This window comes from Embiotoca jacksoni, unplaced genomic scaffold (genome assembly GCF_022577435.1).
Source record: "Embiotoca jacksoni isolate LCO1_2020_lvr unplaced genomic scaffold, fEmbJac1.0.p SCAF_8, whole genome shotgun sequence".
Lineage (NCBI taxonomy): Eukaryota > Metazoa > Chordata > Actinopteri > Embiotocidae > Embiotoca > Embiotoca jacksoni.
The window spans coordinates 11,538,003-11,561,200 of NW_027185436.1; the positions used below are offsets into that span (position 1 = coordinate 11,538,003).

At 41.8% G+C, this 23,198-nt stretch overlaps 2 protein-coding genes across 5 annotated transcripts in view; one reads left to right on the top strand and one right to left on the bottom strand.

The window, feature by feature from the left end:
* The first annotated feature begins 1,825 nt into the window (after positions 1–1,825).
* LOC138192010 (guanine nucleotide-binding protein subunit alpha-14-like) lies at positions 1,826–15,327 on the top strand. The gene is made up of 7 exons (XM_069139150.1): positions 1,826–2,247; positions 10,836–11,020; positions 11,477–11,631; positions 12,560–12,688; positions 12,800–12,929; positions 13,056–13,209; positions 13,872–15,327. The coding sequence occupies exons 1-7, from the start codon at positions 2,124–2,126 to the stop codon at positions 14,060–14,062; spliced, it is 1,068 nt and encodes a 355-aa protein (XP_068995251.1). The 5' UTR covers positions 1,826–2,123; the 3' UTR covers positions 14,063–15,327.
* Positions 15,328–15,406: 79 nt separating this feature from the next.
* The window catches only part of vps13a (vacuolar protein sorting 13 homolog A), a 39,788-nt gene continuing 31,996 nt past the window's right edge, over positions 15,407–23,198 (bottom strand). For all 4 annotated transcript variants that reach the window (XM_069139149.1, XM_069139148.1, XM_069139147.1 and 1 more), the window contains 10 exons: positions 22,979–23,092; positions 22,658–22,733; positions 21,833–21,996; positions 21,594–21,639; positions 21,264–21,387; positions 20,841–20,955; positions 17,095–17,180; positions 16,559–16,682; positions 16,322–16,396; positions 15,407–16,095 (listed from right to left, as the gene is read on the bottom strand). In XM_069139149.1, the coding sequence (XP_068995250.1) occupies positions 16,045–16,095; positions 16,322–16,396; positions 16,559–16,682; positions 17,095–17,180; positions 20,841–20,955; positions 21,264–21,387; positions 21,594–21,639; positions 21,833–21,996; positions 22,658–22,733; positions 22,979–23,092 (975 nt within the window). In that variant the 3' untranslated portion in view covers positions 15,407–16,044. The remainder of the gene's footprint in view (positions 16,096–16,321; positions 16,397–16,558; positions 16,683–17,094; positions 17,181–20,840; positions 20,956–21,263; positions 21,388–21,593; positions 21,640–21,832; positions 21,997–22,657; positions 22,734–22,978; positions 23,093–23,198) is intronic.

A 23,198-nucleotide genomic window follows, 5' to 3' on the forward strand; every position in this document is an offset into this window, starting at 1 on the left:
TCTGAAAATGTAATTTAAGAGAACACAGGAGGGATTCTTGTAAAGTAGAATAATGATCTCTGTCAAATCCAGTTGAACGTACCCCGTGGACATTGTCAAGCAGCACGTAGGACGAAGCTTTCCTTTAAAATGAATGAGTTAAAAAGAAAAATGTACATGCAAAAAAATCCCTCAAAAGAAAAAGCTGGCTGTGTTCACAGCTTTGTTCACAGCTTAGTCTAGAACTTGTGACAAATGAATTTCAGCGTAAAACTAGAATCATCACCACACACTCAAAATGCCGACCACAATTTCAAGTTGGGGCCCCAAGATTAATGTCACCAATTTCATATTTAACCAAATGTGAAATATGGTCACAATCTCTTCTATTCCTGAGTTCTGGTGTTGAAAAATAGGCAGAAAAGTTGCTTTTGCAGAACATTATGAAGTCACTCTGAAGTTGACCATTGACCATTTAGATATAACACACGATCACTTCACCATTTTATTCTATTCGATATTTGCGTAACATTTTGTTATAATTAATATGAATTCAGGATTTACAGCCACAAATGTAATTTTTGAGATCACAGTGACCTTTGACCACTAAAATCAAATCAGTTCATCCTTCTGTCCAAACGAATGTCTGAGCCAAATTTGAAGAGATTCCTTCAAGGCTTTCCTGAGATATTGCGTTCTGGACAATGGGACTGATGGATGAGTTGGTCACGGTAATCTTGAACTTCTTCTGACAAGATGGTCAAACTATTGAGAGACTTGGATGATTCCTTTACAAGCACCCCTTCTCACTGAAAGAGTAACTGCTAGTTTATTTAGGTAGTACCAGGTTCACAGTACCTTTTTGATGATTTGTCAATTCATTAATAAAAAATAAAAAATAAAATGCTTTCTTTGTAAACTGGATTAATACTGCTCTCAAAGAGGAGTTTGCCCTTCAATTTAAAGGAAAATCCTTGTATAATTGTTACAGGGTCAAACATTTTCATTTGTAAACTTTTTGTTCATCAAATTTTCGAATCTCATTTTATATCGGCTGTTTCTATCAGTATATTCAAACATAATTGTATCTCCCATATATTTTCCTTTCTTTCATTTGACTTTTACAATGATTAAAATGAGCACTGATCTGATAAACTGAATCTCACTTCGCTGACCCCTGTATTCTAACTTTACATTAGATTATTATCTCAGCTTCATTATGATACTGGAGCGATACTACTGATGCCAGTTGACTACCATGCTTTCATTTTCCTCAAAAACCTTTGCCATCCTTCCGCAAGACCAGTTTTTCATAAAGCCTGGTTGTACTTCAAATACCCCTTCATGCACTGAGTCAACCTTCCTGACCCCTAGCGGCCGTCAGAAGTCATTGTCAGAGGATGCGCTGGAGCAGGATACTTCACCTCCCCCTCTCAATTTACGCAGAGTAACTGTGGCGAGTGTTACCTCTTCCTGAACCTTAAATGTCTGATGTAAAAAATAAAAAAAAATAAAGTTTTACCAAGATTGCCGTATTGGCAGCGCCGGCTCAAGAAGGATAGACCCCTGCCTGTTACTTTTCATGGCGTTTTCTTGCAGCCTTATCATTAAGGCCTAGTAGGTAGGGCCGTGCTACTATTACTACACTACTCCTCTTTGCTTATTATGCATGGTGCCACAGGTGGCAGGGTAACGACAACAGTGCGCTGGTTGTGGAGACGGACTTCTCGTTTTATCCTCTTCTATTTGTGGCGAGTGCCACGCCCTCCTGACGCGCCAGGATAAAGTTCAAAAAAGTGTCCTGCAGCTCCAGACTCACAGCGGCACCTAATCCAAAAGGCTCCGCTCGTCCCTGTTCCTTAAAAGAGCAAAGGACTTCCCCCTTAAACGAAGGATTCTCTGTTTAAGCCACTAAATATTCCACCTATCTTCTAAAATAAACCGCTTTTCCCTTCCACACTTAAAGAGGAAGAAGAAGGCATCGATTTTTAAAGATGCTCTGCACCTTTTCCCTCTGAACCTTTGAAGTGTGAGAGGGGAGAAGAAGCGGCTGACTCCACAGCTCCACTTTTCTTTTCCACGTCCTGCAACCGTTTCACTTTGACAGCGGAGGTGCTGATTGGAGAGCGAGCTGGTCAGCTTGAATGATGGCTGGTTGTTGTGTATCGGCGGAGGACAGAGAGAACCAGAGGATCAACGAGGAGATCGAGAAGCAGCTGCGGAGAGACAAGAAGGACTCTCGCAGGGAGCTGAAGCTGCTGCTGTTAGGTGAGCATCACATCGCTGACCAGGAAACGAGCCTGGAGGGTCACCGAGTCTATACAGTCCTTCTCACCCATTCTTTGTGCCTCTTGTCCCATATAGGCCACACGTGAAACTCTGGTATAAATCATATGAAGCAGATGAGGTCGTAATTGTACCCTCAAATGATCTTTTCTGTGCCTTTGCGGCTAAAATGCCATAAAAAACAATCGTCCAACACTCTTGAATATGTTCCTGTAATTTTGTTATTTTGGGGGGGAATTTGGTGGACATTCCTTGTGGGAATCCTGAGTTATTTGCCATCACTTCGCCGCTTCCTGACCACACCTGGACACAAAGGTAGTCTATGGCAGGTGGGACTGAAGGCTGTCCACTGAGCTGTATTTGAATTATAATGTATTTGATTATGAATGAATACTTTCATTGATAGCATTGGCCATCATATCCATGCTCTGTATTTTAAGATGTTTAACAGCTCCATAGATGTCATGAATAGTGTGAAGAGGCATAAAGTTTCACATCCAACTTTTCACCTCATTCATATTATTTGTGTCTTTATGTGGCGCTATGGAGCTGTGTGTTATAGTTGTGCCATTGATTTTACGCACCGTAGACCGTTTGAATCTTTAATTAATTTGTCTACTAGACTCATTTAGTTCCCACCTGCCACAGAAATAATGTAAACCGTCACATGCAGAGAGAAACTGGACAAACTGAAATTTGTTACTCACAGCACATTACTTTCCAGTTAAACTCCATGCAGTAGCAGTTCACATTCCCTGTGTGTATTTACCCCTGTTTTTTTTAATTCTCTGTGCGTCGGAAGTTTTTTTAGGGTTTGTCCAGGAAGAACTAGAAAAATGTGGGCATTGTCTTGGATAAACTCCAGTCTTATGCTTCATTTGAGAGAGAGCATAACTCAGAGGAAATAATGAATGAAAATATAAATGAGTTGTTAAATGTGTGATTTATTAGAGATGAGACGATAAACGTGTCTGCCATTGTATTATTCAGTGGCACAGCCTTGCTTCATCGCGATGTTTAGTGGGGGATTTTTTTTTTTTTTTTAATGGCGTTAATAGTGTGAAGCTGCTGATGATCATAGGAGTATTTATTTTTCCCTTCTGATCCTGCACTTTTTCCACTGTCTGCAGTGAATGAAGGATGTGCAGCTCTTCTCCTCATATCACGTAATTGACTTTCTAAAGCAGGCCTAAGGCATGAATGCTCCTGTATTATGTTAACTTATGCACTTTTGGCAGCAGCTGACCGATCCAGTGATAGTGGAAGCAGAGAGTATCAGAGCTTTGGACCCATTCTGTATAGGATGCGCAGTGGTGTGTTTGAAAGCCATAACTAGCTGCTGCTGGTGCGCTTCATGCAAAACTTATGCAAATTAATGATGGAAGTGAACATGAGCCCGAGGTTGGCACCCACTGTTCTCTACGAAAGGGCTTTTACTCAAACAGAGCGTTAGGTTGCTGCCCACAACAGCTAACATAACATTCATCAGAAATCCCATTGAATTTGCTTTGAAAATTCTTTTGGCCTACGCATTATGGATGGCTTAGATCCAACACAGGTGGTACTTTAACATTGAGCATTAAGGGCACCATGTTTCAGTCTATGCTGTCTCCGTTCAGTGCTGCTCAGGTTAACAGATACTCCAAGACCTGCTGGGAAGTTTTTAATAAGTGTGTGGAGCGTAAAAAACAACAACACAGGAATAAGTTGGTTACGTGGTTAAACAGAGACTGACTGATGGGCAAGAACAGGTGTGTTGTGCTTGAAGATGGTTAGTAACATGAGTGGGAAGGATGGACCAGCATGCAAGTTCAGATTCTTTTTAAATAAATCAAATGTATTCAGACCCCCTACAAAAACAAAACAAACAATAATTAAAAAAAATAGCACACAACAGCTGTCCTCCTACATTTTCTCAGAGTAAAACAAAGGAGCAAAAACACAAAGGAGCAAAAAAAAAACCAAACCGACCAGTTTTCTGCCTTCTGAAACCTTTTATATCCTGTCACCTGTGGCCAATCAGGGAGGGTCTCTGCAATCAGTGCCACTTTGACTCAGGTGTAATCAATCTCTTCCAATTAGGAGCTGCATGTTGTTCAATTGCACTTTTACAGCAGTATGAATCAAATGTACCTTTCAAGAGGCATAATCCAAACATTTTATCGTCAGATATGCTGGTTTTGCAGGTAAAGCAAAGTAATAAAGGCAATAAGCTGACATAAATGATAAGTGATTACAAATAGATAGTGAGCAATCTTTAATCTTCACCACATAAGCAGTAATCTTTATTGACATGGTCAGAGCCTTAAACCTGACTCGAATAGCTGTAGGAGAGTAAAACCATGTCAACATGGCTCCAGACAGTTTAGTATATCAGTATTAGGTCATGAGGTTCAGCTGCAATTTGACTGCAAGTTCAGGGAAAACATGGATACAAGAATGTAGGGAGTGAGCAAAAGCATATGAAACATTAAACAAAGCAGAAATCAAGCAAATTTCAAGCATTTCTATGGACTGTTAAGACATGTAGGACTGTACCCTTCAATAAATGTTGTCCATCCATCCATTTAAACTTAAAACTCATATAAGCAAAAAACACACAAAGTGAATAGTCTTGTTCATGAAGAGTAAAACAGAATAAGTTAATCTGTTTTATTGACACAGAAAGACAGAACATGGGGAAACAAACCGGACTGGGATGTTTTTTTTTTTTAAAGGTTACTCTTTGCAAAGAGAGATTCATTTCTCGTTTGTTTTTCTCAGCGTTTTAGAATTTGTAGCATCTTTCCAGCAACATCCGGATTTAAATCATTGTCTGCTGTCATGGCTACAACTTTGGGCTCTATGTTTGTGAATCTTGGCACAGCGCAAATGCAGGTAAAAGTTCTGTGCGCTGGGAGCGCACGTAGGTGTAGTCAACTTTTTGGGTAATTCGGAGAACACAAACGCAGACGCATCTGTGGAGCAGTGGTAAAGTAGGAGGAATAGATAATTAGAAGGTGTGTCACAACCGAGTTCAATCATGGCGAATCAAATCCGTTCCTCTCATCCTATTTAAAGTGTTGTGACGCAGCGTATTGTCAGTTTTGTAATGGCTGAAGAAGGAGCAGAAATGCACCGCCAGCCAAACTTCACGCTGGAGGAAACTGACATACTCACGGGAGGTTCGAGTTGGCCTCCATGGGCTCATGATGTTAAATGGGCTTAGAAAGAGGTAACTAATATTAGAAATAACCCTTCCCCTGTTGTTACGAGAAACACTGCCCAATGTTGAAGCCGCTCAATGCACTAAGACGAAGGACCAAAGACAAACTTGTGTCTAACAGATGCCAAACATTGGCTTTAATTAAATGTCAAAGTGACCAAAGAACACTCAACCAATATACTGAAATCAGGTGCAGGAACGATGATGAGGAGTGAGGGGGAGTAAGTTACGCACACTCAAAGCTCCCGATGCAATTCAAATATTAGCAACACTGATGAAGAGCGATATGCGTTAAACCTCACTGATGTGGTGTTAATAAATGAATTGCATTGGGAGCTTTGAGTGTGCCTAATTTACTTTCCAATCATTCATTAAATGGCCTAAGCTGTCGTGTTAATTTCCCTAACATTGTACATAAACGATAGTGTCACAATCCATGGTCTTGTATGGTTGGCTAGATTACTAAACCAGGCAAGTAGGTGAAAAGGCTTTCAAATTGTTTTTCCTTTATGTGTAATTTCATTGAAATTCTACTGCATAATGTCACACGTCAACTGCCTGATTCACATCCAATACAGTAAACATGATTCGGTTTATTTTCTTAGATGATTAATTGAATCGGAAGGTTTAATATTGTATATAATATATATAGATATGTACTGTACTGTATCTACTGTATATACTGTGCATTTTATATTTATATTTAATATTTTGTACTGCTATTTTACTGCTATTTTATTGCTTTTCTATTATTCTATTATTATCTTATTGCTTCTGTATGCTGCTGTAGCGAAAAAAATTCCCCTCGGGGATTAATAAAGTAACTACCTACCTACCTACCTAATTCAAAATATGCCCACTGGAGCCACAAAAATAGCCCTCCGTCAGCTGCGCTGATACTAAAACTGGTTTGAGCTCGGACAAAGTGCAATTTCAAAATTGACATCAAAATTACACTGTACAAGTGCATCTTTACCGACACACTCCTTGTTGCACCGTTCCACCCATCTTGGCGAAGCCAGTTTCATGTTGAGCAACGAAAAAAAAGCAACTGGTCGCAAGTGTGTAAAAATCCCTTTGCACTGTGAAAAAAATGAAAATGAAAATGCACCTGGCTCTGAACCAGCATTGCGCCGGTACAGAAATAGAACCCCTTTTGTCTTATCAGAATCAGCTTTATTGGCCAAATCCCTTCAACGTCTTTACTTCTGGACAGAGATGGATGTAAACTGCAATTTGACTGACTGGCAGACACATCCAACCGCAAAGCGGTAATACTAGTTTTATTTTGAAACTGTTATTTGCTTGTGCAATAACAGTCTTTGACAACAGTATAGACGACAGGGGTTGTTGTAGTGTGTATGCTATCATACTGTTTAGACTTTAGAAAATCAGTTTGTTTTGTGACTTCTTCTTTTGTGCTGTGTATTTGCCTATAACGTCTCACCTGATGAGTAAGGTTCAGTTGCAAAGTTCGACAGGTGGTTGTGGTTCTTATCTCGGCGACATTAACACCACATTCATTCACACAGCCATCACCGCATCACGTCACCACGCTTTCCCCATCGAGGAAATGTGTGTAGGTGTGAGGTTGTGTTTGTGTTTGTGGTCAAATCTGTATATGTGTGAAGTTGTCATGTCTGCTGCCTATCTCTGTAGAGCTACAGCATTTACCATCTACAAGGAAAGTGTAAAATAAAAACACACTCCATGTACAGATGTGCACAACGACGCAAGTGAAGACGAATAAACGTGTTTTTATCTACAAAAACATACACCTGAAAATGGGGAAAGCTTACGCCAGGGTGCTTGAAAAGAGGCTCTGACCGATTGTTGAATCTCAGATTCAAGGAGAACAATGCAGATTCTCGCCCGGCTGTTGAAACAGTGGACCAAATCTTTACCCTTGTAACTTGAGGGGTCGCGGAATTGTGCCCATCCAGTCTACATGTGTTTTGTGGACTCGGAGAAGACAATGGGAAGCATCTTGTGGGGAATACTGCAGGAACATGGGGTTGCAACTCATTTATTACGCGTTTAGAGTGGTGTACGTATTCTTGGCACAAAGTGAAACACGTTTCTTGTGGGTGTCGTCCTCTGCCAGGGTTGACCGTTGTCACCAAACCTGTTTGTGATTTTCATGGACAGGAATTACTGGCACAGCCAAGGGGAGGAGAATATCGGGTTTGGGTGTTTCAGGATTACTTCTCTGCTATTTGCACATGATGTGGTTCTGTTGGCTTCATCAGACCGTGAATTTCAGCACGAGCTGGGGTGGTTTGGAGCCGACCGTGAAGCGGCTTAGATGACAGTACCTCCAAGTCTGAGCCATGGTTCTCTGCCAGAAAAGGTGGATTGTTTCTTTGGGGTTGGGGCAAAGTTCCTGGCCAAAGTGAAGGCCTTATGAGCGAGGGAGGGTTGGAGTGGTATATTGACAGGCGGATTGGTGCGGCATCAGCTATAAAGGAGGCACTGCACTGGACCGTTTTGGTGAAGAAGGAGCTGAGCTGGAAGGCAAAGCTTTCAATTTAGCAGTCGAACTATGTTCTGAAGCTCACCTATGGTCACGGGTTTTGGGTAGTGAATGCAAGTATCAGAGATAGGGAAAGGACCTCGGGCATCTGGAGGGAGCCTGGAGTAGCTGCTTCTTTGCGTCGAAAGGAGCCAGCTGAGGTGGTTTGGTCATCTGATTAGGTTTTCCATGCATGTCCAACTGGTGGGAGTATGTATGTATAAAATGAACAGTACAGATCCAAACAAAACACTGATGTTAGAGCCATTAAAATAATTCAATCAAATTTCCACCTGATTTCCAACTCGTAATCTGGACCAACATGTATCTGATTAACGAATCTGACTGGTTAACACCTAGTGGAAAAGTCCACTCTGCCTCCAATAGGACGGTGACTTGAAAGTCCAGGGACATGAGATATGTCACAATAAAAAATACACTTAAACCTGGAGACATAACGAGCGCATTCTCTTAAGTACAACAGTGCGAAGGTGCAGCATCGTGATTTGCCTGCAATTGCAGTGTTTACGTGCCTTTAATGCCCAAACTGACCTCATCTCCAAGAAACTTGACTTGTAAAGAAGGTACATTCAAATGGAGACAATTTGTCTAAGCCTTGTTTTCTGAGATATACTCGATGCCATGCAAAACAGCCAGGAAACAAGAAGACTGCAGCCACCACCAAGACCAATCGCAGCTTAGAGCCAGGGATACAGCTGCAAGGGTGTCCTCATACACATACACTGTCACACGCACACGCACACACACACACACACACAAACGCTGCCGCTTCCAATGTTCAAGCCTGTTAACAAACACATTTGTTAAACAAATGGATTCAGCGTCATGTAGTCTGAATGAAAAATTAGGAGCTTGTGCTGTTAAAACTGGATCGTGCAAGACAAGAAACCGGGTGTTTGAGTGTAGAGACATCTGTAGGTTTTTGTACCTGTGACTCCAATAAAAAAAAATTAAAAAAAATAAGTAGACAGCCATTAAACTATGACTTAGAGTTTTAAAAATGTAGTTATTATCATGAAATCTAGTTTAGTGGACCTTTTTAGGGAGAGTTTTAGTGTGCGTCTGTGTGACTGCGGGTACAAAGTCGGTACGCGTCCAAACACACACTGCTAACACATTACAGAGTTCCATAAAACAATCGAACACACTCATCAATTTGATCTCTTCAGGTCATAAAGACATAAACTAAACAGAGACCGAGTGTCTTGTTAAATGCAATCATGGCGGTTGATAACGTGCTTTTGCAAAATATGACTATGTATTGGTGAAACACTTACTTAACTGACATATGAAACACGCGTCAGTATTTTCCACGAGGCGTCCTTCATTTTCAGATGCATGTGGTGTATATGGTCATTTTACCACAAGTGCCAAGTGAAGCTAAAGTTATGAATGAAAGTGCCATTTAATTAGAGCGTGGTGGCCAGCCCCAGCTCACTAAACACACAGTCCACGCATGGAAATGGTAGAGGTGAAGGTGCTCTGCTGATTGTGCCTAGGATACACTTTTTTTTTTTTTTTTATGTATCAATTATTGCATGGAACTATTTTCTGCTAGCCAAATTGGAGATTTGAGTGAAACTGCTGTTGAAGGATGTCAGCCTTTTTTCTGCACCCACATGTTGATAGGTGTACTTTTGGCAGTCAAATTTACATTCAAATTGTTCAGTTTGCCCGTATGTCCTGCATGGACAAGGTACCAATCGAGAGTTGTCATAGCACTTGCTTGTTGTTAATTTCCCTCAGTTTGGCTCTTAGTAACAAGCTTTGCAGAAACAGATGATCTTTTTATGAAGCTGTTCGTGAATTGTCAGAGCACATACTGTATGTCGAGAAGTACTGTTCAAAGGTACTCATAATTTACTTGCGATAATACTTTTGATTTACTCCTCTACATTTCAAATGGCAGTGTTACACTTTTTAGCCTTTTGCATTTGTTTCCCAAATCAAAATGGCAGATTAAGATTATGATTGTAAATGAATAGGTTCTAACAAATGTGATCTGTATGTAGTTTTCATTAGTATAAAATTTAGCTCTATCTCAACCCGCACCTAAGTGACATTTACACATTAACTATTCAGTAATGATACACTCTGCCTGCATAAGTACTTTAACATTTTTACACTTAAGGTACATTTTACTGTCAATGCTTACTTCTTTTTACTAGTTACACTATGAATGCAGGACTTCTTTTTTAAATGTGATTTTGCTGCTTTTACTTCCTGATCCAGACAGTGTAACCAGTGTAATCTGATTGCTTCTTGTCTGGCGTCACAGTAAAGATGGTTAAAAACATCTGAAACTGATAAATGGTCCTACTCATCTCGCTGTCAACCCTGCTAACAGCTTTCAGAGCTAAAATAGTCAAATTCTGCACCGACCAATCATGGAAACACATTGGCCAGGACAGGAACACAACCACTTAAAAACAATAGACAAAATATTTCACGAGTCCGTTTCAAATCAACCCGGTATCGCACCAAAACATGTAACATACCCGCTTGGACTTATGGCACTTATGACCGTTTACCTGTCATGCAATGTGTGTCTACTTTTCAAGGTAGGCCTAACGGTCACACTGACACACTATCCTCTAGTGGACTGGCGGGTGTATTACACACTTTGTCACGATACGGGGCTGGTCATATCATCGATCAGCGCCCTGTAACCTGCATCTCAGATTCCCGTCTCCTCACACATCCGGCACAAGTTTCCCCTTCCTCATTATTTTGTAGCATGTTAAATTGTAAATAACTATACAAAAAGTATTGCATCGTATATCTAAAAAAAAAAAAGATGTTGTTGGATTAAACTCTCACTGTATCTAACAGGTACTGGAGAGAGTGGAAAGAGCACCTTTATCAAGCAAATGAGGATTATCCACGGAGGAGGATACACAGATGAGGACAAGAGGAGCTACGCTAAACTGGTCTTCCAGAACATCTACACGTCAATGCAGACCATGATCCGAGCCATGGAAGCACTCAGTATATCTTACTCTGATTCCCAGAGCGAGGTATGAAGTCAAACTGGGTCGACTTCAGTTAGAAAGGATTGCTGATTTTGGAGTCCAGGTTTATTTTGCAACATTATTGATGACTTTCTATGCATTTTTTTTTTTGGGGGGTCTTTCTTAAGCGCCTTTCAAACTGTCCTTACTCCGCATTCATGCTCTTGTTTTATCCTGAACTGTTTTGTTTTGTTGATTTAATCAAGTCGATCAGGTCAGGAATCCACAGTGCTTGTTAAAGCATCTTTGATTTCAATTTTCTTGTGTTGTGCTTTGAGTCGGCTGGAATATTTAACATACGTAGCGAAAACGTGTAAAACGTTTTTTTTTTTTTTTTTTTTTTTTTTAAATCTAAACTCATGTCTTGCTTTTTGCTCTCATAGATCTGTTTCCAAAACATCACAGATTTAAGGGATGGACTACACTGTCAAACATTTTTCACATCTGTCTGTGTGTCTTTAGAGCAAGGCAAACTCCGTCCTGAATGTGGAGGTGGATAAAGTGGAGGATTTAGATCAAAGCCTTGCGGAGGCCATCAAGAGTCTGTGGAACGATTCTGGAATACAAGAGTGCTTCAACCGACGCAGGGAGTACCAACTGTCTGACTCCACCAAATAGTGAGAATGCAACATGCAACTTTGTGTTGCTCAATAGTGTGCGCACAGATATTCCACTCTCCCCAGCTCTGCCAAATAGTTTCCTTAGATATATTTTTTTTATATTAAAGGGATTTTAGCTCTGCCAATGATGATTATTATTATTCCTCTTTTACTACTTTAATACTATTATTCCTCTACGTGGGCTTGCTCCCGTGTTTTGTGAGTATAATGGCGAACTGTAATGATCACGAGGAGCCCCTTCTGGCCACATAGATGAGTACCTATAGCGGAAGAGAAAATAGCATTAATAAAGTCCCTGCTTTTTGTGAAGCTATTGATAATCACGATAAAAAAAATAGAATTACATTTTTTTCCTCAGCTCGCTGTTTGTGCTATATTTAGAATTGCAAATTTGGTCTAAATTAAAATGTACTGTTTTTGCACTTCTGTACTGTAGCGAAGCTAACATTATTGTAAGGTTAGTTGACTTTGACCAGCTGCCAGCAGAGACAGCCACCAGCGAGCGGGAACACGGCGCTGTAATTAGATACAGCCAGGGGGACGCAGGCGCTAAAATTGATGTCGCTTTGATTGGTCGTTTCACTGTCAATCAACTGGTCCTAAACCCGTCTCTCACCGCCGACAGTGTAACAACCAATCACAGCAGAGCATTCCTCCCACTGGGCCAATCAGCAAACAGAATACATGCAGCTTGTGAGATGTAACAGTGTGCAAGACAAAGTCACAGTACACAAAAAGTCAAATGTAGAAGTCCCTGTATTGCCACAGGCAAAGGCCCAACATGAGCACTGATTCCACAGACACAAATGTGATGACAGTGATAACTGTACTCATAAATGACTGCGTGCATTTGGTTTAAATCTATTTAAATTCACATACCGAGCCCTCTTCTCCCTCCGATTGTTTTCTCTGCATATATTGCCAGCTATCTCACTGACCTGGACCGGATTGCCCAGCCCTCCTACTTGCCGGACCTTCAGGACATCCTCAGAGTCCGAGTGCCAACCACGGGCATCATTGAATACCCCTTTGACATGGAGAATGTCATTTTTAGGTGAGCTACATATACATCTGTAATGTCTTTAACATTTTCCACAGAAATCTCCCACAGACGTCATGGTGACTTATTACGTGGTGGTCTTTCCTGTTGTTGTTTTGACGGCAGGATGGTGGATGTCGGGGGTCAGAGGTCAGAAAGGAGGAAGTGGATCCACTGCTTTGAGAACGTCACCTCCATCATCTTCCTGGTGGCGCTCAGCGAGTACGACCAGGTCCTGGCCGAGTGTGACAACGAGGTGAGAGTTCGGGGTCAACAGCAAACGATGGCCCATTTTTCATGCCTCCGGATCTCGAGGTGTGAATTTGATCCTTTAAAATGTGTGTTTACTGTTGTCTCTTTGTCCGCTGCAAATCCGTCTCAGAACCGTATGGAGGAGAGCAAGGCCCTGTTCAAAACCATCATCACCTATCCCTGGTTCCAGCGCTCCTCCGTCATACTTTTCCTCAACAAGACCGACATCCTGAAGGAGAAGATCATGCAGTCTCACTTAGCCACATACTTTCCTGAATTCACAGGTTAGTCCATTTGGATGCTCATCTTGGATTGACGTGCAGGAACTGTAGGCCAGGGGTCATCGTGTGCAGGTGGAAAGGTTCTGTCTGTCCAATCATCACTGATGGTCTTTGCAAATTTTGAATCTTAATTGGTTTAATGTGGCTGGCAGAGTCAGGTTTGAATTGTGTGCACATGGCAGTGAGGTTGTTTTTTGCATTTGGGTCTCGAGGCTGAATAACATGTATGTCGTTTCGGGTGCTCGGTGTAGAGCGCGTCTCGACTCAAAATATTCCCCCGTGGGATTTGCTCAAAAGTGATGCACTGCATCTAAAGTCCTTTATTTCAACAATCTCCGCAAAAGCCTGAGACCAGATGTATTATGCAAAGATGTCGTGATAAACTTGTGACAGCGACATTGAAAATGTGTAGTAGAAAGCCAGCCGTCCTCCAACACGTTGTGGGAAAAACGCTGAAAAGATGCTTTGTGAACTGAGAAAAAAAAATCTCCAGACCAAGATTTGTCACATTTGGACCCTCATCATATTTGTAAACCTTCAAATATCAGAGATCCGAGTTTGATTTGTCTTTAGAAAATGATACAAATCATTTGTACGCCGATTTCACACACACACACACACACACACACAAAAAGCAATCAAATAATATTCAACTTTAATTGCAGGACCTCAGCAGGATACTAACGCTGCTCAAGAATTCATCCTGAAGATGTACCAAGAACAAAACCCGGACAAGGACAAGACGCTGTACCCTCACTTCACCTGTGCCACCGACACGGAAAACATCCGGTTCGTCTTCGTGGCCGTCAAAGACACCATTCTCAGACACAACCTCAAGGAGTTCAATCTGGTGTAAAAAAAAAAAAAAAAAAATTTAAAAAAAAGGCAGAACACAGCAGAGAAGAAAAGAAATACAAGACTTGTGGAAAGCCAGAATAGTTCACCGTCTAATATTTAACAATAATTTACGCCAAAAATGAAACATTTCGGGTTCTAATATTTTATTTCAAAAGAGCGAGGTCTCTTGTGCCTCTGTGCAGGTCCAGCCGAAGATAATATGAAACACCGCTGATAGTGTAGGTTACAGCGTCTGAGGTGCACCTTTGTGTAGATGTTGTAGTTTCCATTCTAGTCTTTACTGTATAAAGACATGCTGTAAATGGTACTTGACAGTAGAAATGAGAATGGGAAAATTAGCAGAGAGTAACTGACCCACTGTGTGAACTGCACATTTTAGAAAATACACATAAATATGATTAGAGTGCTTTAATGTATAGAGAAGTTATAGATGTATTAAAAAGTTAATAAGATTAGCTCCGTTTTGTGATTTTAAGATGTATAGAAATATTTGTTTGAAATACTGCGCCGCCTGCAAGTGCCGTCTTCACTGGGGACATTCAACCCAGTCACCGACTTGGTTTCGGATGTAAATAATACGAGATGTGCTACGAAAAACACATCACAACTGTTTCTGTGAGTAGAAATGAAAATTATATTTATGGTCAGTTTCAATAAACAAATATGGGTATTTACTAAAGAGTACAACTTGTCTGCTCGAGGTTTTCTTTGTACAAGAACAAATTAAGATGGCATTCAAATTTGAAACACACATTACATTTAATTTGTTTTGAAAACGGCATGAAAAAAAAAAGAATTAGGACTCTGTAGTGAACATTTTCCTCCCCAGAAACAAAATGACAAACATGAATGGTAAATATGTGATCTTATCAAACTGCAATGCACCCCAAACCAAAATCAAACCTTTAAAATGTACATCAGGGTAAACAGCAGGTGATAATAATTAGCATTCCTGTTTTGTTTTTTTAAATATACTTCCCTCTGTATAATTCATCAACACGGTTGGCATTGCATATGTGTGGTATAAAAACATGAAAAAAAAAAAATCACAAAATTACAACCTGCAATGCCGTAATAGACTCTTCTGTGAGGATGGATATATATACAGATAGGATATTATATTATGTTATCAATATACAGCAGATTGTTACATGTAAGTCTAGTATAAAAATAGCATGCATCTCTAAATCACACTGAACAGTCTTTATCTTGCAGAAATGTATAAAAAAAAAAAAGAAGATAAATAGAAGTAAAAGAAAACAAGGTCTTTAAGGATGCACATTTTTATTTATGTGTATCATAAAGCCTGACGCAGACTAATTTGAATTGGTTTCCCTTTTCTATATTCCAGTAAAAAAAACAACAACAAAAAACAGTTAAATGTGCTACAACAATAGTGGTTAACTCGGCCTCAGTGTCAGTTAAGTGGTTTTCTATCAGCAACTGTTGCAGTGACAAAACTTCAAATACGCTCAGTGAAAATGAAATTAGCGACTTAATGTGTGGTTGAGTTGAAACGAGCAGAACTGTGGCAACCTAAATCCCTGCGAAACTGGAAGTCCTCCGATTTCACCGGCTTCCCCAGACTCAAGCAGATATTACAAAATGTGTTCAAGGCTCAACATTGGTTTTAATAAAATAAGTCATTACAAATCTTATCTACGTGTGCAAAAGGATGAGTGCAAACAGAGCAGAGAGAGGGAGACAAAGTTTTGTTCGATGTATTCAGAGCTTCTGTGGTAAACAGGTGTAAGTCAGCGGTCCATTTCTAGCACTTCTGCTCACATGCGCACAAACACACGACTCACTCAGCCTTTCACTCCCGACACACCAACAGTCGACACGCAGCATCAATTGTGCACGAAGGCAAACAACACGAGCATGCAGCAAAGAACAAAGGCACTGACACGCACACGGGTGTGTGCGTGTGTGTGTGTGTGTGTGTGTGTGTGTTTGGCATTTCTGTATCTTCTTGACGAGTCAGTATTTGGGTAAACTCTCTCTTGCATCCTCCAACTTGGTAAGAACCCACTGAGAACAAAGAGGAATTAAAGTTAGAATGAATTATTATTATTATTATTATTTTATTCCAATCACTTCATTAAGACTGCAGGCCCGACAAACAACTTTGACCTGGATGACGCCAAGAAACTCATTTGACTGCATGCGCACGGATAAATACGAATAAAAACAAATCATGTATATAAACTGCACATATTGTGAGCTTGTTGCATCTTAGTCCAAATTGCCAACGTACCTTCGCTATCTCCGGAGTTTTGAAGTTTATGATCTTCCCGAATTCTCTGGCGTGGAAAACGGACTTCACTCTCTCCTGCCGTACGCAAGAAAAGGTTTAGTGCATCTAATAAAGAAATGTTTAGAACCTGTAATACACATTTACAAATAAAAAAAAAATAAGTCTCTTAAAGGGAGAGGGGGAGGGGGGGGAGTTGTTTGTGGTTTGGAGGATGATGGTAAGAGTCAGCGTTTGCACCTTGGCCTCAATGCGAAGTCGGCGGTCCTCTACAATCATTGGATCCTTGGTGAACTCGTCGAACAGATACTGCCACTCGCAGATCAGCTGGCCAAATGTGCCCTTGGTCACAAAAAATATTCCCCTGGAAGATAAATCAAACAAAACAAAGTTTGTAAAAGCTGCTGCGGTCGCGACTGAAAACGCTGGTTTCACTGGGCAGCTCCGCACAGCGTGTGAATAGAAAACGAGGTTGTGCTTCCATTCAAAAGCAGAAAGATCATTTTTAAGCACGTGAAACATCACCGACCCCGATACCGTGGCTCATTTCTGAAGGGTGCGCGTGTAAACACTGTGCGGTCTTTCAAATAAAATATATGACATTGACACCCGATTAAAAGAATAAAAAAAAATGCCACGATCTTAACTGAAGATCGTCGCTAAAATGACAGGAGAACAAATGTCAACGCACATCTGCGATTAAAGCTCCGTCTCGAATACGAGAAAGCAGTCGAAAAGCTTCTTTCATACTTTAATTAGACACGACAAGCACTCACCTCTTGGTGATCATGAAGAAGTCCGAGTCGTTGACCTTGGCATGAGCAAAGTATCTGTACTTGGCAAAGCGTCCATTCTCAATTTTCTGAAAGAAGAAAGCGAGACGTTATTTAAACAGAGAACGAGATTTGAAACGCTCACCGACCGATTGAAATTAAAACGAACGACAAAATGTCTTTGCTGCGCGTAAAGGTGCCTTCCAAACGTTTTCAAACGGCCGCACGCGAAAGTGAACGCGTGAACGCGAACACGACGCGACGGTAACGGAACGGGAAAATGTTGTGGAGGAGTGACAGAGGGCGGGAGGGAAATGAAAAACGATGGCAGGTGGATTTTGAAAAGGTGAACATTTTATTGAGAACAAAAACGTCAGTGAAGAGCTTGCGGTTGACGAAAGAATTACGGAACGAACGAAAAGGAAATGATAATGAGGATTTAAGAAAAGAAAAGAAAAAAAAAAAAAAAAGAAAGAATGTTAACGGGAGGACAAGTTTCTTCGGTGCGTTGTGAGAAAATAGAAAAGAGTATGCAGAAGTGACGGGGTTAAATAATAAAAGACAAAGACTCTCAAAAGAACAAACAAAAGTAAAATACATAAAAACATATTCTCAAAAGCTTCTTTTTTTGGGGGGGGGGGGGGTTACTTTGATTTTTCTACAACTTCTAACTGTGAAACAGCAAAGCAGAAAAAACTACCAGCGCAAATCACCAACGCTCCACTACGGGCGTCGCTACGAGCGTCGCTACGGGCATCGCTACGGGCGTCACTACGAGCGTCACTACGGGCGTCGCTACGGGCGTCGCTACGGGCGTCGCTACGAGTGTCGCTACGGGTGTCGCTACGGGCGTTGCTACGGGTGTCGCTACGGGCGTCGCTACGGGCGTCGCTACGAGCGTCGCTACGGGTGTCGCTACGAGTGTCGCTACGGGTGTCGCTACGGGCGTCGCTACGGGCGTCGCTACGGGTGTCGCTACGGGCGTCGCTACGGGCGTCGCTACGAGCGTCGCTACGGGCGTCACTACGGGCGTCGCTACGGGCGTCGCTACGAGCGTCGCTACGGGTGTCGCTACGGGCGTTGCTACGGGCGTCGCTACGAGCGTCGCTACGGGTGTCGCTACGAGTGTCGCTACGGGCGTCGCTACGGGCGTCGCTACGGGTGTCGCTACGGGTGTCACTACGACGCCACGCCAGCTCGCGGCTGTTACTCATCGCGCTCGTCCTCCGAGCCGCTGCTGCTCCATTCGCCGCGGGCCGAGCGCCTCTGCGGACGTGACAAGGGAGAAGGGTGGAGAGTCAGAGCAGACAGAAGCGGATCGGTCAGCCGCGGCTCGACTTTTGCCTAAACTGCATCTTCATTTTTTTTTAACCTCGCCCGGCTTCATCAGCCAACCGGAGCGCTCGGTTAGTTTCCTTTAAAAGTTACTCCGACCTGCTCGTTTGAACCTCTAAACGTGAAGTAAACAAAGATACATCCGACCTAAAAAAAAAAAAATCACGATATCGGCGTTCGCTCCCGTCCACCTGCCACGGCGTCAAAAGTCCACTAGCTCCAGGGACGATGTACGCCGAGGCCTTTTCGGCCAGCCGAAAACGAAACGTGAAACGGGAGCCTGAAGTGCAGCGTCTACTGCGGTTTATAGCTGCGTATTTCTTTTCCTCTCGTTATTCCATTTGGCCGACAGGGACACACATCTGATACTAACACACTAATTAACGTGAAACGAACCTAGATCTGAAGCTGGCGCGACGGACGGGGTGACAGATTGAAGGGAAAATGTGAACAAAGGTGAGAAACGTAAGCATGCAGATGCTTCTACGCAGAGAGCGAAGGGTCACTGGATGGTTTGACGACAATGATGTGACTCACACGGGACATTCTTCCCGGTGAACAGATCTGAAAACTCTGGAAGATTTTTCTTCTTCTTTTGTTTTTTTTTCCTTTCTTAAAAAAAAATAAATAAATCACTGAATGATTTCTGAAGCTTCACTGGAGTCCAATACCTTTAATTTGTCACCTGTCTGTAAAAAAAAAAAAAAAAAAAAAAAATCCAAACAAAGGATCTTTACTACGAACCAAACAGCGTTTGCTCTGACCTGAGACTCGCGAGCAGAACCTTCAACCCACTCCATCCAGCACAGCTGCTGACGTCACGGCGAAAGAAAAGCTTCAGTGGATGGAAACGTGAGGCTAAAATCTACGAGAAGCCCCTCCCACTGACGCACGCAGGCTCTGAAACGCTCTTAAAATGTGCCAATCCTCACGCGTTCAGACAAATGGACGCTGCAGTTTGTAAGCAAAAGCTTCAGCAATTGACAGATCGTGTTCCGGTTTTGAAGTCAAAAGGAGTAAATACGAACGTGTTTTCTTCTCTTCTTGATTAAAGACCCCCCCCCACCCCACCCCCCCCCAACCTCCCTCCTCTTCCTTTCTAAAAAGCTTCAGCTTGTAATTCCTGAAGCAGCTCACGGTGGATTTTTCAGGTCTGCTTCAGATCATTGTCCCGTTACGGGCTGTTACGGTCAACTTCTTTTCAGTTTCACTTTCTTGACTGAATATGATGATTTTTTATTTTTTTTTACTGGAATCTGTTCTTCCCTGTGCCGTGTGCGATGTTTGCCGTGACGCTGCCACATAGCCTTGAAGTACACAACTTCCACCCGCTGACTGTTCTTGTTCTTTTCATTAAATACTGCTTGTTTTTTTTTATTTTTCTTTTTAACATACCTTTCGGTGATTTCAATTGTAATTCCGTATGTCTGCGGCACTTGTTTCCAAAGCGAGTCCGGCTTATCCAGATGTTGCTTAGAATACTGCTGACAGTGCTTTTTGTGATGAGGTTGCGGATAAAGTTTCCCTCTGATGACTCGTTCATGGAGACCGTGTTTGTCCATCGACGCTAAACATTTGCAGGGTTGCGCCACAAACCTTTGTGTTAGCCAAACCTTTCGGAGAGTGGAAATTGGAAGCGCTTTGATGTCTTTTTAAATAGCCTTCCCGTGCTTTGTAGGCGTCAATTAGCGTTACTGTTAGTTGCTTGGAGGAGGCCATGGTTCGTTGTCAAACTCTGGTATCGTCAACAGCTGACAATTCCCGACTTAATGATTAAATTAGGGCCTGATGAGTGAATGAGGTTTTGGATGTAGGAAGGTGCTCCTATTTAATGCTTGCTTGCGGCAGGGGTTGGATTTACTTCTTCTCACTTCAAAAATCAACAAAGTAAGTCATTTGCCCAGAGGTGTCCAAACATTCGCGGAGAACTGTATAATCATGTACGCTAAAACCCTGAGGAAAGCACTTCCATCCAGATGTAGCAGAATCCAACCCCCCCCCCCCCCCACCCTCCTCCCACCCCACCACACACACACACACACACACACACACACAAAAAAATGCAACACATCAGAAGGCACTAAACTAATCACGATATTTGAGTAATAGTCTGGATCATAAGCAGTGAGGGAGCCATACTGCACACTAGCTGCTTGAATTCATCACTTAGAATTGAGCCGATTTGCTTTCTCGGGATCTCAGGAAAGGCCAAGAAAATCACTCAAATAAGTAAAAGGGCGCTTGAAGATAATTATAATATGGCGAAGTGAAGGAAGAATCGTTTTAATTCAATGGCATTAAACTACAATTGTGAAATAGTTTTCCCATCTCAGTTAAAAGAAGACGATGAACCAGCTGCTATTTTCCCTGGTTTGACCGTAGACCAAATGATGAAGAAGAGATTTCTGTCCTACCTGGAGCATCTCACTCCCGATGCCCTCCCTCTCCTTATATGGTCGTATGACACCGTCCTCGTGTATGAAACGAGGGGGACGTAGAGATTGAACATCCTGTGACGTCTCTGCTGCCCTAAAACACAAGGAAGAAACGCAAATGCAGTTTGAGACGCCGTGCGAACGGCTCTGCGCTGCATCAACACATTCACATTTACATGAACATACGGCCACAGACATAAAGAGCCTCCGTGACGGCGTAACGCCCAGCTGTCATAAGAAGCTCGTTATTCCACCACAGATCCAGATATGCTGTATCTAAAAATCAGCAAATCAAAATGCAACGAATGGCTGCATACACTTTCAATTATAAATGCCATTTATCTGCACGGACACGGTTGTGTCAACACATCGTCACATACTACAAACACTAAATGAGCAAACCTCTTGATCCCTTGGAAGGTAGTGCTGGCCATGTCAATAATGCCTCCTGTGGGTCTGGCTACTGCACCAACCAAACCTTTGCCAACACCTTTAAAGAAGCCTGCTGCACCCTCTTTCTGGGCTCCTGCAAAATAACACAGCATCTCATTTATGGGAATTGATCTGAAGATTTTTGTAGCCAGCTCACTGTTCCTTGAATTGGAAAGAATTCACAGTCATCGGAGAGACAGTTATTTGCCTTTTTTTTTTTTTTTTTTTTTTAGAAATGACATTTTACACCGTGATTTGATTGCAGCCATGCATTTTCATAGGTAGTCGGACTCAACGTACCTTTAATAGGTTTGGTAACAATTCCTGTGATCCCACTGACAAATCCCTGAAAAAACAAAGTAAACAAGGCAGTATTACCACATAAATTATTCATTATGGTAGAATTCCCAGCAGGGCACCCTCTTTCCTTCAGGCCAGTTTATTGTTGCTAGTTTTATCAAATCATACAGCCTTCTTCTGCTAATAAACACAAACAGGAGTAACAATAAGCAGTGCAAAACAATAAATGTTTTACGTACGGACACCAGTCCTTTTCCACCCCTGGTCAGCCCCTCTCTCAGACCACTGGGTTGTTTGTTCATAGCTTCCCGTCTCTTCTGCTGGTATTCCTCATCCATGGTTATTGCAGCGACCCCCTTTGCCATGGCACCTGTTATCCTGGAGGCTGCACCTGCTATACCCCCTGTACAACACACATGAATCTTTACAGGGGACTATATTGCATGAAATATATATTTGCTGTTACGCCACGTTTTCGTCATACTGGAATTTCTAAAACTACCATTTTCCAACTTGTAAACAGTGTTCACATCAAAATCTAAATAATATTTACTACTGGGAAAGTCCAATTGGTGGACTTGGTGATAACATTTTTTTTTTTTTTTTTTTTTTTTTTTTTTTTTTAATGTCAAACTTGCCAGCCAAAGCCAGTAATCATGGATGTTTGACACCAGCCAGAGTCTGCTGTTAAGGTAATGAAATACAATATACTGCACAGTAGCACTATACTGAACAAGCAGGGTATTTTTATAATCCTCAAACATCCATCTCTGCAGTAAAACAACTGTCGCTCACGCTTTAAACGTTGTCAAATTAAGCGTCTGTATAATAGCTACGCACTCGTCTTATTCAGGTATTATAGACAGCAGGCGCACTGACCAAGGCAGAGCCATGCACATACGTTTAAAATGACAGCTGAAAAGACATTACATTTTCAGACTATGTGAATTCCTTGCAACATTACAAATGTTGATGCTTATTTAGCAAACGATTTTGTTGCTTCTGAGCTCGGGTCTTTTTCAAGGGAGATTAGTCCCTTTGAATTCCCCTGAAATTGTACTTACCTACAGCTCCTCCCACCAGAGCTTTCATCCCAAGAGCCATTCCTTCAACAAACTCCTCTGGGCCCTGGATGGCTCCCTGAAAAGGCCCAGATAACAATTAAACAGGCAGACACGGAGAGACTTGTCTAAGCTGATGGCGTAACCAGAAGCCATATTGAAAATGTTAACCTGAACTGACTGATGATATTTTGATAGATGACACATCCTTAAACACATTGTAAATTAAAGGGTCATGTCAATGAAATACAAGCACTAAATTTGAAATGCCCGAAGACTGTCACATTATTTTACTGGTCCGTATTACTTGTATTACATTCCTACCTGATAGGGCTCATAGAAGAAAGCCTCCACCCCTTCTGACAATCCTCTGATCAGCCCGAAGGGATTTCCAAGCACATCCAGGCCCAGTACAAGCACATACATCTGCCTGATAGCCTGAAATATACATAGAACGAAACAACGCCTAGATTGATGTCTTTTTTTACATTGTTTCATTGTTACTGCACGATAGGGAAACACAAATCATTTAAAAACAAAAAAG